We start from the raw sequence: 22,507 nt of genomic DNA, 5'->3' as shown, positions 1-22,507 counted from the left end.
AACCTAAAGCAGTTTCAGTTATCTGGCTGCGGAACGAGGACATATAATAGACCCAAGACAGTACGCAAAGTCTCGCCTTTTGGATAGAATCATGTAAGTCGCCCCTCCCGGACCGCCGGGGCGTGCGTAGTTCGTGCGTGCCGACAGTGGGTGCGAGCCCAGTTACGAGGGCAGGGTTGCATTTGCAGTGATGGCGACAAACAAAACAATCAGGTGATGGATACCTTACGAGTGGATACTTTTAGAGCAGAGGCAAATGCATGCAGCGTGAACTCCGACAGTTCGGAGCTGCCGCTGGTATACAGACTCCGCCAGGCGCCTCAGGAGCGCATGCCCCATCTGCTTGCCTTCTTCAGCGGCCAGTGGCTCTCTGGAGAGGGAAAGCGCCTACGACGCCTCATGATACCGCCACCTGAGGCTTGCCCACGCGTCCGAAGAACGTCCTCTCAGTAACCAGCCCTCCTTACCAAACATGCGGTCACGCACCTTCTGAGAACGGTGCAACGCCGGCCTTGGCACGGAGTCACAGCAATAGTCCAGGACATTTCGTGCGCGTGCCTGTTATGTAACGGCCAAGACGCGAGCCTGCAAGGAGGCCTAATGATTATGGGCGGGTGGCTGCCACGAAGTATTCGTGTCTGCCTACAGTAACACCGGCTCATTAAGCAGCGTCCTGATCCTCCGAACGCATTCCGATGACCGGGTGCGTGTGTGTGAAGCCGTGTTTCACGCTGCTTGATGCATCAGTCTAGGAATTCCATTGAGTGCCAGAGTAGCCAAACGACACCGGCACGGCCCCGCCTTTAGAGAACATGCATCCCAACATTTTGAGCTAAGAATTGGAGAGAATGGGGTGATACAGAAAGCAGGATGCCTGTCTACGTCCATCGCGAACTTCGTCCAGGCCACGAGCTGACCCAGTTTATGCTGCGCTTGGTAAGTCTAAGTGTGCCACCACTCCTTCCGTTACTTAGGAGTCTTCACTGCGTGCCGGAACCCGCAGCGCCGTCTAGTGACAGTTTACACAGAAGACAGATATTGAATCCAGGTTGCGATTGACTCAGGCGAGGGTGTATAAAAAACGTAGGCAGGCCGGCAGCACCGCGTTCTGACAGGAGCTCAGGGCCACGCTACTAACAGTCAGACTATGAACCGTGCACGGCGTGGCGCATGGTCGCAAGGCGAGAAACAGCACGTACAACCGACAACATCCAGTGAATTAGTCCTGTTCAAGGCCGCCTGTTTCGAACTTTCTCTGTTTTTGTTTACATGAAAGGCCTGAGGCAGCCTCGGGACTCCAGCGAGTAGTTTCAGAGGGTCGTAAATTCCACCAGCGGCTGTGTTCGTGCTATGTGATAGCAAGGCTGTGTCTCTTTCCGGGACAGCCGCTCGTCATTGTTGGGAGCCGCCATCTTCAGTGATCGTGGGTGACGTGTTTTGGGGCGCAGACAGGGCATCCACGACGAAGTTCAGAAATAGAGATTCTCTCTGAACTTGCACTGTGTATTCGAGCCGCTGGCTCTTCTTCGTGTCCCCCTCATACGCCACCGTGAGTTTAAAGGAATACTCAGTTCCTGCGTTAAGTGACAGTGGCTCCGCTGTCGCTGTCAACTGATCGTTGGACAGGGCGAATAGATCCTCGAAAGGCCGAGGATCAGTACTTGTCGACCTCCACTCGATAAGCAGGCCAGAGGAAATGTCTGTTCTCGCATGCTCGCAGTACTCCACTTCGGCACTCAAGATGACTGTTTCGTGCGTTCCTGTCTGTAGTGCCTGGTTTGACGTTGCTCGGAGTACGGGAGGGTCGGGAGAGCTTTGCAAAGTTACGGTGGTAGTCCCTGCGTCAAAAGGCACAGTACTCTCTTGGAAACCAATGCAACGTGGAGAAGCGGCGCTGACCTAGCTAGCAGCCTCGGTGTTGGACAACCAGCAAGAACTACACTTCGCTACGTGAATCCGCGGACTGTCGACTTAGCAGTGGGCGCGAGCAACTCACCTCGAGCTGCCTTCTGCTGTGAGTCGGTGACGGTCAACTCGAATTCGACTTCAAATGTGGTAACAATAGGGTTCCTCTCTTTATATTCTTTCACAGCCTGGTATACCGTCGCAGCGGACATTGTGAGGGTAAGCTCTTTTGCTGCCCTTGCCGCTTTCACAAACGTACTCGGGCACTGTCCGAGGCAGTTCCTGTTCAATCGCCGCACAGCAACAAGCGGTCATGATTGTAGCAAAAGGTTATTGCCAAGCCGGTGACCATTCACAGGGGGACAACATCTCGGTATTCATGACCCTCCCAACGATGTGCAAATTCTCCAGAAGCCCATCACGGGGCATTCACTGCCGGGTGCCGAGTGGTGTATACTAGTGCCTGCCCACGTCTCTGCACACTGTGTGGCGAGTCTTGCTCGCGGGAAGTCGACGGGGGGTTGGGCTCCTCTCACCAGCTTGGCAGCAGCATGCCATCAGCGGTATGGGCTGGAGCGGGAGCAACAGACACAAGAAGAAGGGCACACACACCGTTTCAATAGGGACGAAGGCGTACGCTCGGGTGTCAGGGTACAGAGGTTGAGACACAGCGCTCACCTTGCGAGTTTGCGCCACTCAGTTCGAATGACTCACATGTGCCTTGAATGCCAGAAGGTCCCTGCGAAACCAGTCAGTGAAGCACCCCGTTCAGAGAGCATTCCAAGTCTCATCCCCGAATTCGACCGTCTCAACTCTTCGACATTGCAATACACCGTTATCCAAGGTCTCAACTTGAAACTGCTGTACCAGGAAAAACAAAGAGCCGGTCTGTCGCTCCAGCGCCAACGCAGAGCGAACTACCACCTCCCCAGGCAGCTCGGCACCGTAGCTAGGTAGTGCTCTCACAGGGGATCTAAATGTCACGCTGTGAAAACCGGATGGAGCTAAGGCATTTCACGCAAGAACTCGGCGAATCTCCAACTGGCCGTCTGCACCGAAATCATGTGCACCCTTTGCCAGGCCACTCAGCATTGTCGCCTGCAATGGTACCGGAATGGGGCTCTTTTGTGTTTTCTTTAAAACAAACACTTTATTCAGGAATCCTATCTCTGTTTCAAAAGCTGGTCCTGTCCAGTGGAGCCTCTCCCCGAGGTATGCGAACGGTGAGTTCTAGCAGAGGACGCAGCCCCGGCAGCATCTTACAGTGACAGCTGCGGTTGGCTCGGCCCTCGGGTTTTCAGGGGGGGCAACATTGATCTCGAAGGGAAGAGAGGCGGACGACGGGAGGTCTCCATACGTCAAAGAGACTGTAACTGTGTATGTAACTCCATCGAGAAGCTTTCCCGCGTTCACCGTCGCTCTGTGCCCGTCTGGACTTCTTGTAAGTAGTTCGCTCGAGGGTCTGTTCTCGAAGTCGCTGGATATCTCCCACATGAATGTGGCGTCATCCGCATGGACGCAGTATGTTGGAGCGACCGCCATTGTGACTGACTCTGTAGACTTGATATGGAAGTCTAGCGGTCCTGCGGGTTGCATGCTGGGAGGCGTCGGGAAGTTCTCTATCTCCATGTGGACGGAGCCTGCAAGTGTGCGCCGTGGCGCGTGCACCAATCGATCAGCAGTCGTCGCGGGACCTTAACCGGCTGGATCAACTGCTACAGCCAGGGAACCTTTCGAGGCTCAGGTAGAACCGTGTGCTCAGGAGCATGCGCGTAGCCTAAAAGCTGCGCGCGTTTGATTGGCGCTTAGCCGCTAATATAATGAGTCAAGGCACATACTTTCACCGTAGACTCGGTGGATAGTGATTAGCTTGAACTGAAGAAACATAACGTAAGACTTAATTCGGTCTGTGCATCTCAGTTGATACCCTCGATCATAATTGCATTGTAGACCTCAGAATTCTCCACAGGTAATCGACTACGGAGAGGCTAGACCCTGGTCGCGAACACCTGCTTCCTAAGCCAGCTCGCACGGAGCAGATGCACAGATCGGCTGTGCCACCTCCCCTGCCTCCCCCCACAGGTACCTTCGCTCCGTGCTATGAGGTGGGCTGCGATACAAGACGAGGCTCAGAAGGGCAAGCAAAATATGCCTGCAAAACGAAGCGTGTGTAAGAGGAATCCTATTCTAGCAAGTGTGGCAGGAGACCAGCTTCGGTTGTTATTTGACAGGCACTGCACCACCGTTTCTGTCGTCGCAGTTGTTTGCAGCTTCTGATTAGGCAGTCGCTGGTGTACCTGTGGCATGGCGACGGTCCGAGTTGATGACAATCACGCCGATAGTGTGAAGGAAAGTGTTGGCCTCAGGATGCCTCTGGCGATTCTCTCTCGACAGTGTGTAGACCATGGAGGCAGGGACGAGAAGCTCCGCGGCATCCGACTGGCCCTTCAGGAATTGCAAGTAGTCGGCGGGGCATTCGGGGTCGAGACAGAGCCTACAGATAAACGCGAGCAAACTTCTTCGATAGTGCAGGGAAGAGCCCTGCCCTTTCACGGCTCATCCTCTCACCGCGCTTGAGGCAGCGGCGCGCGAACAGAGCCCGCCCAGGTCGCGCGCACCTGCAGCTATCTGCGCAGAATGGCACGGTCACCGCGCGCGACACCCTCGAGGACTTACCAGTATGTGTCGAGAGTTTTGTCGTCGGGGATGCCGGCTGGGTACAGAGAGGGGAACAGAAATCCTGGCAATGTCTGTGAAGGGTCCCGCCCCGCGTGCCTCGAGGGACCAAGTACCTGGTGTTTCCAAATGCCCCATACCCAGATTGTGAAATGCCGCGCAATATGTGGCGACGGTGTGTAATGTATGCCTCACATTCCTGCATGCGCAGTGAGAGTGACTGGGATTGACAGCTTGTCCGTCAAAGTACCATGCTTACATGACGCTGCGCTGGCAACCGAAAAGCCTTCGCACGCCGACAGGACGCTGGTCGGCGACCCCTACGCGCACAAGAACGCAAGCGCGGGTTCCCATAAGCGATTCTGTGCTCGCCGTCACGAATAACGACAGGACTCCTGGCACAAGGTTCTGCCGTATCTGTTGCCTGCTCACTCTTGAGGAGACGCCCGGCGGCTGCCGGGAAAAGGGGCAATGCCCGATGCTGGAACTGCCTGACTCCCATCCGAAGGCCACTGCGTGGCAATGCCTATCCCGAGCAAGCTGCGGGTTCCGAGGGGAACTTGATGAAAAATTAGGGCCTGTCGCTTCTTCGTATGAGTCAGTGCATGAGCGTCCAGCTGACGGACCGGAAAACACTTACGGTCAGCGAGAGTGAGGGCGCGAGAGTTCCGGCTGCGTCAGTTACCACACGAAACGTAACCGAGTTCGACAGATTTGGAGTTGCTTGGTAGAACGCCCGCGCGGTGAACTCGTAGGCAAGGCCCCGAATCAGCACATCTGGCTTGGTCGCCGCCCAGAGCGGGGGCTGGTCCGGTGACACTTGAACAAGTTCGTGGAGCTTGAAAGGCTTCCGGTCGGGGGAGACTGACCACTCAATCTCAACTTCTGGGCCACTGCCGCGAGTCAAGTGTCTGCAGCGGGCCACTGTGACCCCCATAGTTGCGGCTTGTTGGGGCTCCAGCTCGAAAGACGTGGCGGTGCTAGGCGAGATGGCGGGAGGAGCCAACTCGGTTGTGACCGTCATCGTCGCCAGCGCTGAAAAAGCGTCAATGCAGGTCCATTCGAACTCGCCCTTTGGACACGAAACGAAGCCCAACACAGCTGGGATCGACCAGCACAGCGGCCGCTTGCATGGCGTCGCCTTTTCCTGCCGCTTGGGCGCCAAACTGTCTCGATAGTCACGCCGCGGTCAGCATGGTCCGGCGACTAAGCCGTCCCTGTTGAGGGTGCATTCGTGGCGCAGACCTACGCGCCTTCCAGAGGCCTTCTGGTCTCACACCAGTCGAAACAATGCCACCGATGTTTTTCTCTCCGCACGAGAGTCGTGTTTATGCGTAATTCAGTAATCTGGACTAACTTATATTGTTTTTATTATCAAATTCACTCAAGCCACCCTTTGATTTGACTTTTTTGAGCCCACAATTATACCATCTTTTCCCAGTAATTTAGGTCAGCATGCAGACAGCGTCCCCATTTTCGTAAACACCGGTATTTTTTCTACTTTTTCAAACGAAAATACCACAGTGTTTTTGTAATGGTGTTTTTTTCATGAGAATACACGGGAAAATCTGTAGATAACTATTTGAACTTTGTATTCAGATTGTACTGTTAGAGTATTAATATTAGAATATATATTTTTTTTACTTTAGTGGATATATGCACAAGGTAATTTTGCTAGAAAGGCTGCGCTCACCTGTCGATGCCCGCATGTCTCGGTCCTCGACTTCGAGGGAAACCGTCACCGTAATGCTTTCCGGTGACGCAGGATCGCTCTGGAGCTTCTGCATGGCTTTGTAGACAACATCGTCTGGAATAACTAGTGCAAGGCTCCTCTCAGCTGCGATGATCTGTGCAAACTCCTCTGGGCAGTCTTCGGTTGCGCACTTCCTGCAAGAGTAGTGCAGTGGATTCCGCCACTCATTCGCGTCTGCCGTCTGCACAGCTCTCCCGCAAAACCGTGCGTGGCTCTGCATCCTGTCGCGGAGGCGCAGTGCTTCCGTGTCTTGAGTCGGTGAAAGTTCATAGTGAGTCACGGAGGTGACTCCTAGTCTGTCTGGCGCGCATGTGGCGGCCACTAGCCGAGCGCTATGTCTGGTCCTCTGAGAATCCAGCCGCCGGATATACGAGAAATAAGCCTAGGGCGCCAAGGGCAAATCGGGCTTCTTCAGGGGTACCGTCACAAGTCTGAGACCCGCCGATACACCCTCTGCTCCCGGTGGTTAGCCAGAGCTATAGACTCACCAGCGGGCGACCAGAGCAGGTTCGGAAGCAGATGCTTCAAGGCACGCGCAGGACAGACAAAACAATTGCTCCAAACGAAGGCATTCTGTTAGTATGCCGCAGTGGTCCTGCAGGCAGCGTGACTCGGGCGCTACGCTCTCCCCGAGCGGGATCCCACACACGCAGAACGCAGATTCAGCGCCAGTGGTCATCAGGCACGCAGGCAGTCTGCTCAAGAGGTGGTGACATGAACTGTGGGATTGGCGGTTGGCGGGCCGGCAGCGGCATGACTGCGCCACTTACAGGTTGTCCCTGTAGCGTCCAGCGTGATGGATTCGCAGTTCCGCGCTAGCTTGGGGTACTGCAACGCGCAAAGTAAATACGACGCGGTCAGGTGGCTGACGCAGCTTTCGTGCTTTCTACGGGCAGCCTCGTCTCGACCGTGTCGGCCGCGGAATCACCACCACTATCAAGCAAAGCCAGTGACCTTGCGATGATGCCGCCGCCACTGGGTGTCCAGTAGTCCAGAGTTGCGGCGGCATTTGCTGCCGGAGGCCCAACTGCAGCTTCAACGTGTGGACGGCTCTCCTCGATTACCTTGAGTCTGATTTCCGGGGGCGATCCGGGCGCTTGGCGGACTTCGAGGAAGAAGGACGCGTAGCTCTTGACGCGAGGGTCGTCGAGGTAGGCGACCGCCACGTTCACGTCGTAGGTCGCCGCGGGCTTCAAGCTGTAGGCAGGAAACCTTCCGCTGAGGCCGTTGTCGCTGAGTTCCAAGAGCTGGCTCACGTCGCGCGTGTCTTGGCTAGACCGGATTGTCCAGCGTATGTCGAGTCGCAGGTTCGTTCCAGTTGACGCGACCGGGCAGAAAGTGCCCTCCAGATTCATCGCGTACGGCTCTTTGTGAGAAATGACGTCTCGCGCCGGCGTCAGCGTGCTGATCTCCGGAGGCTTCAGATGCGCAGCAATGCGGGTGCTGCTTGTTGCTGCAGGCGGCAGAGCAGGGACTCCATCGCCGCTGCTGGTCGATGCCTGAGCAGCGCCTGCGGGCTCTGTCGCGCACATGTGCTCATGGGACGCCGTCAACCAGACACGGGCGCCGCTCGCAGCGTCGGCTACGGGCCGGTTGTTCTACTCTCTCGTGATTACCCTACCGGTAGATGTGACTCTGTACGAGTTTGTCACGGTCAGTTGGATCTGAAGGAGGAAGGTGCTGTTGCCCGTGTCTGCTTCGCGGAGGGCTTTCGCCAGAGCAAACACAAGGTCGGGATCGACAGTGAACATCAGTCGATTCTCCTGTCTCCTGAGCAGGTCGTTGACTGCGTCACTGCATCCCGAGAGACACTGCCTGCAGCGCAGCGCACAAACGCTTAAGGAACTCCATTCTGCGAGCCAGCAGAGGGAGCCTCCGAGGCCTCCCACGTGCAGAGCCGAAGGAAACGCCAGAGGCGACGCCTTCTGTGGGCTGCAGGCCCCTAACGCGGCACGTCTGCAAGCGCCCAGCGGGCGGGAAGGCTGAGGCGTCAGGTCGAAGGCGTCTATTTTCGTCTGTCGCCTCGGTGGCCAAGACGCAGAACAAAAACTGAACAAGAGGCCAAGGCCCAACCGCAGCCGCCGGACCGCGGTGTCGTTGCAGAGCCAGCCAGCATCGCGGGAATTTCGAGACGGCAAACTGCCGACCGCAGATGGTATCCTGCTTCTTGGGAGGAATCTGCCGCCCCTGGCGTCAGCTGCAGCGGGTAATTGCTGAACCTCGAGCGGCAGCGGCGTTAACGCACCAGATGGTTTCTATCTCTCCGTCAGGCGCCCCAGCTGAACGCAACGCAAAACGCTTGCCTCAGACTCGTGTCGGAGCTTCGCGCCGACACGATAAGGTTGGGGGTGCCCTCTGGCTCGAGCTGAGGATCTTCACGCTGGCGGCAGTCCCGAGTGCAAAGTTTTCCCGTGCATCGCTCAGCCGCTTCAGTCTGTCGCAGCACAGGGGCTGTGGCGCGACTTAGTCGTTAATCTAGAAGTGGCAAAAGCGCGATAGGGGCTGCCAGCTCAAGGAAGCCATCCAGGGGATGGCGCGGCTGAAGCCAGCATTACCAAGGACATAAATCAAGCCGTCATTTTAGGGGCTTACATCTCGATGATGATCCATCGATCACCATCGCGTCACACGCCTCGACGAAGTCCGGCATCTGAACGTGCAACGGAATGCAGTGGACTGCGGACACACTGACATAAAGAGCTTCGCTTTTGTTGGAAGCGTTCGATTCATCGTCATGCGCGCTCGGAAGGGCTACGCCGCAATACTGTAGCCGGCGAAGGGGTTCCTCCGCCCAGACCGACACACGGTCAATCAACCTTCCTTCTCTCTGTTGTTCGCATAAAACGAACAACGGCTTCGTTCAGTCTACAGAAGCTGAAAAAAGGTATCGTTTGTCACGCGTCCCATCCGCAGAAGACGCCACCGAGTAAGAGTGGACACGGCGCTGCGGAGCCAGGCGGCTGGAAGGCCCGGCTGGAGTAGTAAATCCTGTTGCTCGCCTAGGAGTTGTTGATTTATTTACATTTTAAACTCAAATATAAAAAACATTGACTGTGGACAGACGGGGCTCCCTCCTCGCAAAAAGCAAGACGGCGTCCGTCTAGTTGATAACTTCGTTGACGATCACTGTCTTGATTGGTTGCTCTAAGGGAGGTATGTGCCCACGTAGTTCGCGAAGCCGATCACGTTTGCAGGGAGATCTCATGTGTCGGTGTCTATGCATTTCTATCTGAATTCGCTCGCGGGCATCCCTGGAGTGTAGCCTTTTCGCCGTCGGTTCCCCTACCTGGAGGTGCGCTACCGGATAGCGAGGGCCCTCGACGTCAATCTCCACAGTCGTAGATCCTTTATAAGTTGGAGCCTCAACGTATGAAACCTCCAAAGTGATGAAGTACTTGCCGCCCGGAATGAGAGACTGCGGAGACAGAGAGACCGTGAACTGTGTGTCGCGTGGATTTTCGACGATCTCTAGGAGTTCTTCTGCTGGCCTGGGATCGTCGTCGCTTTGCAGAATCCACTTTGTCGTTTTTGCGTAGGAAGCGCACGCGTAGGCGCCGATAGTGAAGCTGAACCGCTTTTCATCGTTTTTAACTTTCCAGACGGTCCCGTCCACCACTGAAAAGTAAGGCTGGAAGGGAACGTATTCGAAAGAAGCAGTGGCCTCAACTGAGAAGACACGCAAAGCCAACGACCAAGGCTGGATCGAGGATGACGCGGTGCTGCACGTCGTTGTGCAAGTTTGGCTAGAGTGTTTTGAGAACCGCGATGTAAGCCAGTTCCGGTTGCACTCTTCATTCTACTATCCTGTTTTGTCGGGAGTTCTGATGTGAACTCAGCAGAGACGGTCATCGCCATCTAGCACGCAGTGGAAACTTTAATTTGATCTTTCGCAGTTGCGGCGCTGTCGGTGGCTCAGACCAAGCGTAAGGCCAGCCCGCCCTGTGCTCGGAGCTCATTTTAGATCTCCTTTTGAGTGGTGTCTGAGCGTGTCAAGGATGCACTGCAGACGTCGCGAAAGCGGGTGTTTTGTGTGCTCCAGCGCGCAGAGACCCTTCAAGGCGCAGTGCCTGCCCCCTTGAGAGCCCCCCCCCCCGCCCCCCCCCCCGCCGAGTTCAATGTCCGCAATGCTACCTGTTGGTAGATGTCTCGAGTCTCACGAAAAGGTATCCGTGGGCGTCAGCGGCAAGGCAAGGCGGCGACAGGCAAGCGCGAGTGGCACGTCTGTGGGCTTCAGCGTGCAAAATGCGGCCGGCAATTGCCTTGCCGCGGTTGACTAGTGGCTGATGTGCACCAAGATCTCAGAGTTAGTTCTATCTGTACGTTTCCCTGGTGTCCGACGGAGTTGCGGCAGATGTAACTTGCCTGTTCCTTTATTGAATATGCCCCAGTTGTACCCCCAGTCTACTCTCAGCGTAAAACTGAACACTTCTAGCGACGGGTTGACGCGTTTGGCGCTCATCGCTGCCTCGTAGACGGCTTCGCCGGGCACCGCGATCATCATGCCAGTATAGCCGTTCAGAACCTTTTTCAGAGGGACTTCGCAGCTCGGGCAGGACCTGGGCGCAGAACATAGCGACCGCGCGAACATCAGACTTTGTAATCACTTCGCAGGCGCGCCAGGTCTCCTCAGGGGCGGCAGCGGAGGGCATCTAGGCGAGAGGCTCCTTTGAGTCTGCTGCTGTCTTTGGCTGCGCTCCATTGATGCTCACGTTCAGCGTGCGCGTGTCAACGCGCCAGCAATTCTTACCAGTAGAGTGACCACTTGAAGAAATCCGTTTTGGCTAGCAACGCGACAACAGGGTACAGACAGCGGAAGCGGAATTTGATCCTGCGGTCAAGAGACTTTCGCAGCTAGAATGCTCGCTTCCCCATAGGATGGACGCCCGCACGAAGGGGCACACATGCGGCAAGTTGCATTGTCTGGTCTCGCCAACTACAGACAAACTCGATCAAGACTTACTGAATACTTCGAAAAGTACATCTTCGCAGTAGGACACACGACCACCTGGCCCCTGAAAACACCAAGAGAACCTGAGTAGAATACTCAAGTGATGCTGTCGTGACGATCCTTCGGCTGTCGTTCGTTTATTCCAGGGCTAAAAAAGGGGCACCCTGAGAGCGAGCTTGTTGCAGAGACTGAAACTGACCGACGCAGACGCAAGGATGTGGATGCGTAATTCCACATTCAAACCAGAAACAAACTGATGGTACTTCGTTTTAGTCTGAAGGCGGGTGTCTTGCCCGAAACGTGATTTTCCTTCCCGCGGATTTCACAGTAAACGCCGATGCCCTCCCTACGATAGAGAAGACAGGGTCACTGTACTTACAATAATAGTCGGAGGATCCACGAAGAGCACTTGCGTAGAGTGGTGGCTGCAAGCTTTCAGGCTTTTCTCTGTGCCCCTTTCCTCACTGCAATCTGTGCCCATCGTCAGCTGAGGATTTGAAGCCGCATCGTCGTCTGGCACGGCTGCCAGCCGTCTGAGAGGTGCACCTTTCTGTGTCAACCCGGTCATGGCGCTCCATTGCGGGGAAGCCTCGGCGATTGGTTCAGTAACAAGGGAGTAATGAGCCGACATGGAGGTGCTGATACAATCCGAGGAGATTGGCATGTCCTCTCTACAAATCCATTCTCCCGAATTGTGAGAGCGATTTACAACGTTCGAGAGCAGCTGCTTATTTGAGAGCCTTCCCAACCGGTCAAGGCCAGGCCTGCCAGCGCAGATATCGAGTTCGTCGGCACTTCTTGAGAGGCTGTGCCGACCCCGCCCTGGGACATGACCGGCAGCTTTGCGGCCGATGGAACGAATGGAAGCCCCTGCCCAAAGGAGACAGCTTTGCAAGCTTTGAAGCCAAGTCACTGGCTTCAAATTAGGCTGGCAACCGGCAACAGAGATCGCGTTCTGTGTAGGTTCGGGATTCGTGCTGCAGCGCAAAGGCGAGAGCCCCCCGGGGGAGGCTGCGAAGGCAACGAAGAGAGCACTCGATATCCAGCACGTAAGTGCCTGTTCTGGGGTTCCACCGTCACAAGTCACTAACAAATCTGCACTGCTTGCCGCCGATGCATCTCTTTGCCACCGCTCTAGAAAGGATTTGAAAGCGTTGATGTAAGAGCACAGACAGGTATGACGTTTTCTACTCCTTGGGATAGCGAGCGGATTGGTTTCATCTCCCTGAGCAGCCAAGCCTACGCATCCGAAACAATTCACAAGTCTCGAGAGACCGGCGTCCTGGAAGGCAGACGCATGTTTATTTGCGACTCTGCAAGAGACAAGCCGGCTGCGCACATCTCTTTGTTTTCTGCGGAAATACCGGTTTTTACCGGCATAACGGAGCCTGTGGTTGTGGCGTGCCTCTCCCGGTGGAACTTTAGAGCCGTTCTTTAGAAGGCTTCCACAAACAGCAGGGTGCAACGACGCACCCTGAGCGCGATCATGGCTGCGGTTAGATGGAGTAGCGTGGCTCAACGGGGTGAATGAGACCCCCCTTTCACCTTTATCCGCGAGAAATTCTTCAGCTGGGCAAGTCCCATGCAGAGTTAGGAATATGAGGAAGAAAATGCACACGAGTTCGACGTTCTGTGCCATTTTGGTGGGCACAACGCAAACCCACGTTCTTCGAGGCCCGCCACAATGCGACAAGACGGGCGCATAATGTTGTCGACCCACTCCAAGTCGTTACGGCCTGTTGGGTTTCTCATTGAAACCTGCAGTGTGTCTGTGTGTAACTCGCTTTCCGCATCTCTTGACTTTTTCATGAACAAATTTAACCTAGAGTGACGGCACAAGCACCGTGCTTGACAGACAGAATGGCTTGCGCGGAAGCAACGGCGGAATAACTGCTTTCTGATGAATGACGGCGTCCCCGCTCAGCGACTGTTCGCGTTTTCGTGGCTGACGCGTTCCCCGTCCAGAGCCTTCTGACTGTGGCGATATGTGGTTTGGACAGACCTACAGGTGTTCTTCAAAGTGAAACGCTTAACATGCCCAGTCAAGGATTGGTGCGTCCTATCGCATGTGCGTGCATGCCTCGGTTCAAACAATGTTTTCGTTTACTTGGCACCTAGAAGCGTGTCCGTAACGGCGGGTGGCCTGAAGCGCCTCGCTTCAAGCGGACTTTGTTTCTCCGGCGTTTAGTCGCACTTATGTCCTGGAGACGGTAACTATTTTTGGAGCAACGAGAAATATCTCCAGGGTTTTTCTGATGTTTGAAGTTCTGGTTGGCAGCAGTAACGATGGTTCTCTATTAGTCGCCGGGGTTTTGCTATGTTTTAGAATAAATCGGTTCGACATAACGCTGTCAGGAGCTGGTGGTGCGGTTGTTGTGAGGGTCATGCTAAAGCGGATCCGAGCTGCCGGGCAGGCTGTTCCCCAAGTCTCCGCCCTTATCGCCCCTCTGTCGCAGGTTTTCCTTCAAAGAAGGAACAGAGACAGACCACCCGTTTTGTCTGGGTGAGTTTTCGGGCTGACCGACGACCCATAATTCTGAATGAGTGTACACCTTTCTTCGTGAAGGAACCATACGTTAAGCTACGCGTTGAGGGTGTAGCGACAGCGTTTCGGGAAGGTATTCGGTCCCCCTTCTGCTGTTTCAGGTCCCTAAATTCTGCTGTCCCGAGTACAGGCCGGTCCAGGAGATTTTGTGCTTTGACTTGGCAACCACTGTTGGGGGGCTCTAAGAGACGAGGAGCTGGTGGCGCACGCGGCATTGACTTGGATTGCCTGTTGACGATTGGCCATGTGGCTGGCTCACGGGGTCGCACTCAAGCGTTTTCCCCTTGTGGTGGCTCATCTTGTCTCAGCCATAGCCTGCTTCAAGCGGCACCCAGCATCAGTACTTGTCGCTCATGTACGCCGGCTCGGTTCTCCATATTTAGACTGGAGAACAAGGAGGACTGACACTTGGTCGCGCTGCTCGAATATCATGCGACAACTCGATTTTCCGCTTCCGGAACGCCCCCGACGGGCGACAGAGGCCCCCAAAGTGGCCAGGTCCTGTCGTCGGGCGCACATGTCCCGTCATTAATGGCATCTTCGCGTCGCTTGATAAATTTGGTTGTGTGCGAGGAAACATGGAGCCAGATTTGGTGCTCAGAATCGCTTTGCAGGGCTACGGATCGAAGGCACGCCGTGCAGTTGCTGCTTAGATACAGCAGGATTTGCCTGCGGTGGAGCTCCAGACGGTGGCGCCACGTTATCCGTCCACTGAACAAAATGCGAAACTGCAGCATTCTGTCCATCGTCTCACCTGCCCATAGGGCTGATGTGGGCTTAATTGTTTTTAAGCGTCGCAGTTCGGTTGTACATAACCGCTTCGTAGTCCCACTAGCAAAGAAAGCGCTGCAAATCCTTGTTCTGACTTGTCCCAGCGCCGCTAGTGGCACTGGTTGGACTTGATGCGACGAAAGACGGACTGGATCACAGGGTTCAAACCTGACAAAGATGGTATTGAATTACAGGATAAAATCTCCGCGTAGCGCGTATTGCGTACGAGGATCTCATCCTCAAGCCTTTTTCCCTGAGTGACAGCAAAGTGGGCCACGGCAGTGCCGGGGATTTGCGGCTTTCGCATATATGGACTGCAGGTGGTAGGCCACTTGCTCACCAGATTCGTTTATCTACGTGTGCCTCGCCTTCTGTGAGCTAGGCCCAGGCGGAAAGGTTACGTTTTTCTTATAACACGAAGCAGAAGCTTATAAGTATAGATATCTTGTCTACAGCAAGCCGGCTTGCCTCGATCTCTGCACCAGAGAGGCGTGAGGGAGTCTTCGAAATCTGCCGTCACTGGGCGCTACGGGCTAGTTGTGCCGTACATTTCCCCGTCCACTGCGAAGGCAGAAAGATGCGGCTCAAGCTGGAGGGAGCGGAGGGCCTGACTTTTGATCCTTTCGTAGAGCCACGTTATGCGAAGTTGCATGATATTCTGTGGGGATGAACCCTCTAGCGTTCAGAGAGTTCAAAGAATCAACATAGTCGGCGTTTGCTGCTCAGCCACGGGCGACAATCGAACTTCATGTTTATTACTGAGGTATAATACGGAGGATCATCTTAATGCGTCCATATATGCTGGCGACGTAGAGTTGCCTCACGAATCTGGCAGCATGCTCGACCGCAGAGAACTAACTCTCTCTCGTAGGCGGTGCGATCCTTCGGATGCGCCACCTTGCAGCGGCGTCCGCACTAGCGTTTTCCGTTCGCAGCAACATCTCTGTTTCAGTATGTCACATTCTTTCAGCTGTTACATATGGAAGGGACACGCGAAAACGGTTCATATGGGAGTCAGTTTAATTCGGACTGCTCCGCAGCAGAACCTGCAACTGCTTGAGTTGGCCTCCACGCGCGCCCGACGGCGGCGGCCAGTTCCATCGCGCTAGACAAAGAGCGCGGGAACCCATGGACGGTCGCGAGCCATGGGCCTCGCCTCACGGCGCTGCTGAGTGCATCATGCTTTGGACAGTCCAGAAATTACTCAATACGGAACCTGTCATGCTCCGGTGGGGTTCCTTGTGTGCCAAAGCCCTGAAGCTCTTCCAAACGAGCACTTCCGACTCCCCGAGTTGCAGCCTTTTTCATGTTTCAAGTTGACTGCACGCGAGTGGGGACGGCTTTTCGTAGCGTGTCTTGTCGGGCCCTAAATCCCGTGAGCGCGAAGAGCCCAACACATTCTTATGTTTTCAGTTTTCACTGGAAAGCATACGACGTCATTTGTTTCACAATTGGAAGGGAAGAGGACTTACCCGTCAGGTTCGCCTGTAAATCCGTCGTCTGCCCTGCTCACCACAGCTCGATCCTGTGTCTTGACTAGCACAAACTAGGCGCCACGGGAGGAAAGGAGAGAGAGCAATGTATCTTTTTAATGCCCCGACAGCAGTAATTCTCGTCGAAAAGGGCTCTTTCTTCCCCTTGGGCTTGATTCTGGAAGACAAAAGTCTTCCGGGAGACCCTGATCCGCGGTGCCTCGCGCCCGCCGTGGGGTTGCCGTCGCCTCTATCGAATACCCTTTCGAAGCACGCTGTCCCCTCTACTATTCTGGCGCTTCACCTTGAAACGTGTCAAGTCTGCCAGTGTCCAGTGCAGTTTCGGATAGGCTGTGCCCAGTCCAGCCCTTCCGCCTCGAACTTCGTGGACGCTTGACCTGTTTTATTCCCTGCTTCTACATTCAAGATGACGGCACGGGGGCTGCTGGTGTCGCTGCTCCTCCTTACTTTTTGTGCGTGCCTCTTGCCGCCATCCAACTTCGGTTTGAGCTTCGACCTCGAGCATGAATCGGGTGAGTCCGACTCAAGAGACGCGTGACTCTGGCACTATCCTGCTGGATTGTCGGGACAGGGCAAAGCCAGCTCCTATTCCGCTTTAACGCTGTATGGGCACCGTATCTTCAGAGGGCCCTATCATCTTCGTCATCACGGTTCACGCCCATTTCCACCACTCTTAATCAGACTGCGGTGTTGATTGCTGCAACGTTCGCCCTGTCCTCTGCTAGGCAGATTTACAGAGCTAGTCGAGTGAAATTCATCTATAAGGACATTTCTGCCGCTGATTCTCTAGATTTTTCTGTCCCTCGTGTCTTTCATCAACGCAAGAGGTTCCGAGGGCATTCACGCCGCGGGCCTTTCCTGAAGTCTCTTCGTACCCTTACCGGCAGCACCGTCGGCAGCATTTCTCTCTCCCTCGTCTGTGTGTCAACAACGTCTTGGATTCGCGGTCCGACCAGTTTCTGCGACGACGCTCTTTCTGTCCTACTGGCTTTGGACGGCTGTTTTGCTGTCTTGCAGACCCGCAATTCTACGGAGAGCACGAGCCGGGTCTTGCGAACTCTGCGGAAGAAGACTCTCGCGAAGGGTCCCTCGAAGAGGACCCGCTGGATGAGGAACTTGAAGGACCTGCGGACCCTGCCTTCGTGCAGCTGGCCACCTCCAGGAAGAAAGCCCGCGATGCAAATAAAGTTGTATCCGTGAGTGCAGGAAGCCTTGGGGGCCGCGCGCAAGCACTAACTTTGTTCTCTAAAGGAACTTCTGTCTCCTGTTCAGCTGTCTTATTTCAGCCAAACTTGCTTTGCGGGAAAATATTGTCAAAAAATACAGTGTTCTGCCGGGCAGTGAACGCTGTGTGAGCGGCGGGAAGGGGATTTCTTGAATCACTTTGCCTTTTTGAGTTCCGAGCCGGGTCGTTGCTCTTTTGGAGAGCTGAGCAGCTCTCTCTTTCGTATGAGATGCACTTTCGACTGTTCTGGAATCTGAGCTATGGTATACGCTATTCTGTCCCCGCCTGCAGGAGCGGACCTTCTTAGCACGCCTGGGTGCCCCCTCGTTGCACAGCCGCGGTCCACAGTGTGTACGCTTCCCGCTTCTTTGTTTCGTTTAGTTCAGAAACACCGATTTCACGTGAAATATGGCATGCCTCCTCGCTGCTTACCGTCTTCGTTTTCCGCGGTTGCATCCTCAAACGTCTGTCGGTCTTTCCAGGCAGTCGAAGAAGTCATGAATGACAAGGAAAAAGTTGACGCTAAAATGAAGGAGGGGCAAGATGAGTTCTTTTTGGCGAAACAGGATGTCGACAGCGGCAATGACGGTGAGTTCCTAGATCCAAGCGGCTTCGCGTATGTACGGCGATTTTTCCAAATTGCGAATGACAGAAAAGCTGAGTGCTTTTGCCCCGCCGGTGCGTCGTCCCTTGCAGCGGATCATTTTGGAGCCACCAGTAGGCAGTGCGACCCGCGACTAAAAATAAATCCATTCCGTTAGATAGCTCTGCAGTCGGAATCCAGTTGGAAGCTCCCTGTGGACTAGGAAGTCTGCGTAAACGACTAGAAATTAAGTTAACCAGGCCTGCGACAAGGCGATTCATGAGAGAATAATCTGCTTTGGGCTCTTGGGCTGTCGTCCGCTGGCATATGCATTGAAAGCCCTCTCGCGCTCAAGGATGTGTGCCGGCTTCCCAGGCATGCTGGAGTGCGTGACTTTCAAGCCTAAGCGGAAGTGGGATTCGATCCTCTCCAAGTACTGCAGGCGCTTCAGGAAAAACAAGGACCGGTTTGCAGCCTGCCAGAAGCTTGCCAAATTGGTCATAAAGAGCTTCACAGAACAGTGTGCACAAGGATCCTTCTTCGGTGAGCGGAGACAGAACAAAAGTTCCCGCGATCGCCTTTGCTAAAGAATTCTCAAGCAGTTTGCTTGCAAGCTGTTTTTGACGACGCCCGGCCTCACGTCCCTTTACCCGGCAGGAAGGCCCACTGTGCCGATTGTGCGTAGCAGCGCGACGTACGGCCGTTAGTCCCGGACGGCGTCATGTCTGGCTCGGCTCCGTTTTCGCAAGTACTGCGTCCTGCGTGACAAAACTTGTGAAATGTGTCCTGCAGACTGAGATGGACTCACAGCGTCTCGCACGGGCCCTTAAGCCCAGAGATACGTGAATGTTTCTCGTAGAGTTTGATATCTGCACCCCGTGCGGCGTTGCGTCTGAACTGTTATTATAGGTAGTCTTCTCTGCGCGTCGATCTGTTGTTAGCATTCACCGCACTGTCGCGAAAACTGAATGGGACTTTCCCCGGCCAGGGAGCTCCTCGCAGAAAATCATGTTCTGCCTTTTCTTGTCGATACTCCCTTTGCGCTGTGTCGGCAGACTGCAGACGGAATGTTGGGTTCCCCATCATCAACCCAGCCTTCGTGCACATTAAAGACACAGGAGGTATGTGAAGTGCGTCGAAAAGGACTAGACACGGACGGAAGCTCAGCAGCATCTTCCCCTTGTTTGTCGCGACTGTCAGATCAATGCATTTTCTTTTTGCTGCGCCCACTCCGCTTGATGCCTGGCGTCTGCAGTGTGGGAAGGGAAGGCCTCGTCGTCAAGGGAGATGGGGGTGGGGGGGCTTGTACCAATATATATTGGTGGTTCGGAAGTCGTTTTCCCAAGAAGAGACTATCGGTTATATATTTTAGACGCTAACTTCCCGGCTAAACTTTGACTTATTAAACCAGCCCACTAAGCTAGTACTTAGTGGAGGATACATTGTCCAACTAAGACCACTACCAAACTCGGAACAAATACTTTGAGTTAACAACACAGAACCGAATGGTACTAGAAAATAGGAGATCGCGTTAGTTCTTGGGAAAACGACTTCCGAACCACCAATATATATTGGTACAAAGAAGTTACCATATGGGGGAGTTTTGCAGGAAAGTACGGGTCGCCTATCTTTGTTGTGGGCTCCGGAACCGCTAACGCGCCGGCTGAACCCCGATGAATCTGTGAGATATCATGTCCCCGTGGCTGTGCAGATCTCTACCTTCACGCCAAAGACGAGTACTTTAACTACATCCAAAAGCTGGCCACGAACTACGATAACTGGCAGCCGACCGCAGTCTTGGGTGACTCCTGCTTGCATGTCACAATCAATGGTTTCAGTGAAAGTCAGAACAGCAAGTTTGCGAAGAAACTTGAGAAGATCAAGGATGTTGCGCTCCGGCATGACACGCAGAACGCCAACTCCAGGGTGAGCGGCTCTGGTGGAAAGTCATGCACAAGAGATTGTCTCAAAGTCGTTCGCCCATTGCCGTGCAGTGCAATATTAGGAAGCGCCGCCGTGGTCCGGTGATTTAGTAGCATCATTCGCTATTGCCTGTATGTTTGCAGATGGTCGAAGTCATGTTTGGGGGGCCTTGAACTGGTCAGTTTGCAATATCAGATGTAACGCCTCCGACCTGCAGAGATCCGAAGCAGGCTCGTGATATTGACTGGGGGATCGTTACTCTTTGAAAGGACCTGTTTGTGTGTCTTTCCCTTGTGCTCGGCAGCTTCAAGCCCTAAGGAGTGTGATGCTCGTCTCCACTACGCCACGGGTCGACCCCCTCCTCGTGACTTTGGTCCTCGAGCTCCTCGATACTCGCAGATGCTCTGGAGGTTTCTTCCGTCGTAAAAAGAAGAGTGACAGGCCGAAGAACCACTGGAAACAGCTACTTGTTCAGACCTTAGTGTACTGGTTCACAGTGAACCCCACAAAGTGCGACGAGATCTTGAGTGGCGAACAGGCAGTTCCACCGGATCCGTGGGCAGTGAAGTGCCAAGTCCTTCAGTTCTCAGTCAAGCAACAAAAGGCCGTCGAACCTCTCCTCAGTGCCCTCGCTCAGAGAAAAACAGAAGAGCTTATTTCTGGCGCGGAGAATTTGCCGAAGACTATCGAAGAAGCCGTTGCCAGCGTTGACGATCTCGTCACTTTGAACGCCAAGGCCGCTATGGACGCTCGGAGCGCTCTTATCTTTTGTAAGCAGAACCGCGCAGCACCGAGACCCGCAAGAGTTGTTGATGTGTGGCACGTGCATTCGTGTCTAGCACGTTTGCTTTCTCAATCTCGCAGTCCCTGGGTGATAGCCGAAGAGACATGCAGATAAGTCACAGGCAGGGACGATAATGTTGAGCAAAAACCCGCACGACTTCTTACACACTACCTTCTGCCGAAGTCTGCAGCGTTTGTTCGAGAGTGTTGCTGTCTATCGTCTCAGTGCATCTGCGCGTGTCTGTGCAGTCTCTTGCCTGCCTGTGTGCCGTCCCCTGTGTGCTGCAACCTGTGCGAGTAACCGAGAATGGATTCCTCTAACCCCGAGTTGCAGCCGACGTGCGATGCGCACGATTCCCTGGCTATCCGTAGCTGATTATTTCACCGCTGCTTCGTTTCTCTTGTGTGTCCCTTGTTTCCAGTGCAGAAGAAGCGAAGGGCTTCTCTAGCTATCCTGGACTTCTTTGTCCGCTCGAAAATCCTTAGAAAGCTCCTCTCTTTCGTCGTAAAAAAGATTATCAACAACCTAATGCCAGAAGAGACCAAGCTTGTTTTGATTGGCCGCTTGTCCAGGGCACTTAAGAGCTCGGCGCTAGTCGACAATCCACTCATTCTTCTTGATAAAGCGACCCTGGATAACTTGACTGCAGGACAAGAGGCCACAGTCCTCTGCCTCACGAATCGCCCCAACATAGCGAAGACCGCTGTGCAGGCCTTCCTAAGTGCCGCAGAGGGTGCGGCAAAAAAAGAGGAGAAAAAGCCTTTGGCATCCGCCCCTGCCTCTCTTGTTCAAGTTCGGACTAATCCGACGGATGGTCAGCCGTTCGGCGCGGCGCCTGACCCTCCTGAGAACATTTACGACATCCCCTATGAGAGCGCAGACCTCGAAACAATTGGCGACGCGCTCTCTCCGAAGGCACAGGAGTTTTTGGATGTCATGAATGCTCACACAACCGACATCTTTCGACGGTCGTGGGATGAAGCGGATGGCCACCACTCCTCCGTGCACAAGCTGCGGTCCCTGCTTGGTTTTCCGTCGCAAAGATCGGACTTGAAAAAAGGCCTTGTAGCTCTCACGTGGGGTATCGCCCTCACTTCTCTGGTTTTAGGGATTGTAGGTGTAGCAATGTTTCCTCTCGGTCACTTGTTTATGTACCTGGGAGCACTCGGTCTGGCTTTCGGTCTGGGTCTCGTTATTCTCATACCGCTCATGAGCTACGGCATCATGTGGCAGGCAGAATTCAACCGGATTGCTTTCAGTGGCGGTAGGGACCTCCGTAAAGTGCCCAAGAAGCGCAAATCGAAAGAAAAAAGGCCTGTCTATAAAGTGAATGATCGTTTCTCACAGTTGTTTGAGGAGCAGGCCCGTCTGGAAGAAGAGGCTCAACAAAATACAGCCTTTGAGCTAAATGAAGGATCCGAGGAAACAGCCAACTAGTATGTGTTGCACTCGGGCCCGACGCTGCCGAGGTGTACTTCCTGTCTCCTTCCAGAGCGACGACCGCTCCAGAGAACCATTTTACCTGAGGGGCTTTCTTGGAGGACGTTCACCTATGTTCGGTGGTTTCAGATAGCGTTATCTGCAGCACAGGTGACGTGCTGACGCGCATGTGCGGTAATTTGTTCCCGTTCTGAGTGTCGCAGGGCATTTGCCATGTGGTGCGGCAGCTATTTCAACAATGTGTTTTTCCATGCCAGACTACGAAGGCGACGATGAGGCGAATTCGACGGGCGCCCCAAAAACCGGTTCTTGTTTCGTTACTTGATCGGCATCTTCCGGTGCTGCCCCGTCCAGAACGCTTGACAATATGTCTTTGTCGTCTGAAAATCTCAACGCAGACCAGCCCGCATTCCAATTGATCGCAAATTTCTGAGAGCTGTCTCGCGAGTGATTCATTCTAC

The 22,507-nt window shown here is 54.3% G+C and overlaps 2 protein-coding genes across 2 annotated transcripts; one reads left to right on the top strand and one right to left on the bottom strand.

The window, feature by feature from the left end:
- Positions 1 to 1,392: 1,392 nt before the first annotated feature.
- On the bottom strand, positions 1,393 to 10,922 carry BESB_038960 (uncharacterized protein; the record flags this gene model as incomplete). The annotated part of the gene is made up of 18 exons (XM_029362482.1): positions 1,393 to 1,838; positions 1,997 to 2,187; positions 2,442 to 2,475; positions 2,584 to 2,644; positions 3,169 to 3,545; positions 4,203 to 4,399; positions 4,582 to 4,618; positions 4,841 to 4,901; positions 5,222 to 5,466; positions 6,275 to 6,468; positions 6,823 to 6,856; positions 7,105 to 7,162; positions 7,399 to 7,787; positions 7,956 to 8,149; positions 8,580 to 8,613; positions 8,927 to 8,984; positions 9,621 to 10,000; positions 10,718 to 10,922. 18 exons carry the CDS (start codon positions 10,920 to 10,922, stop codon positions 1,393 to 1,395), a joined length of 3,195 nt encoding a protein of 1,064 aa, XP_029221447.1.
- A 5,575-nt stretch (positions 10,923 to 16,497) lies between these two features.
- BESB_038950 (uncharacterized protein) lies at positions 16,498 to 22,043 on the top strand (the record flags this gene model as incomplete). Its single annotated transcript, XM_029362481.1, has 8 exons — positions 16,498 to 16,603; positions 17,109 to 17,287; positions 17,799 to 17,904; positions 18,275 to 18,442; positions 18,955 to 19,020; positions 19,611 to 19,825; positions 20,127 to 20,592; positions 21,028 to 22,043. The coding sequence occupies 8 exons, from the start codon at positions 16,498 to 16,500 to the stop codon at positions 22,041 to 22,043; spliced, it is 2,322 nt and encodes a 773-aa protein (XP_029221446.1).
- Between the last annotated feature and the right edge of the window lie 464 nt (positions 22,044 to 22,507).

The sequence above is a fragment of the Besnoitia besnoiti genome, chromosome II, assembly GCF_002563875.1.
Source record: "Besnoitia besnoiti strain Bb-Ger1 chromosome II, whole genome shotgun sequence".
In the NCBI taxonomy this organism is placed as follows: Eukaryota; Apicomplexa; class Conoidasida; order Eucoccidiorida; family Sarcocystidae; genus Besnoitia; species Besnoitia besnoiti.
Note: the sequence above shows the minus strand (reverse complement) of the source record. Positions and strands in the feature narration are given on the sequence as shown.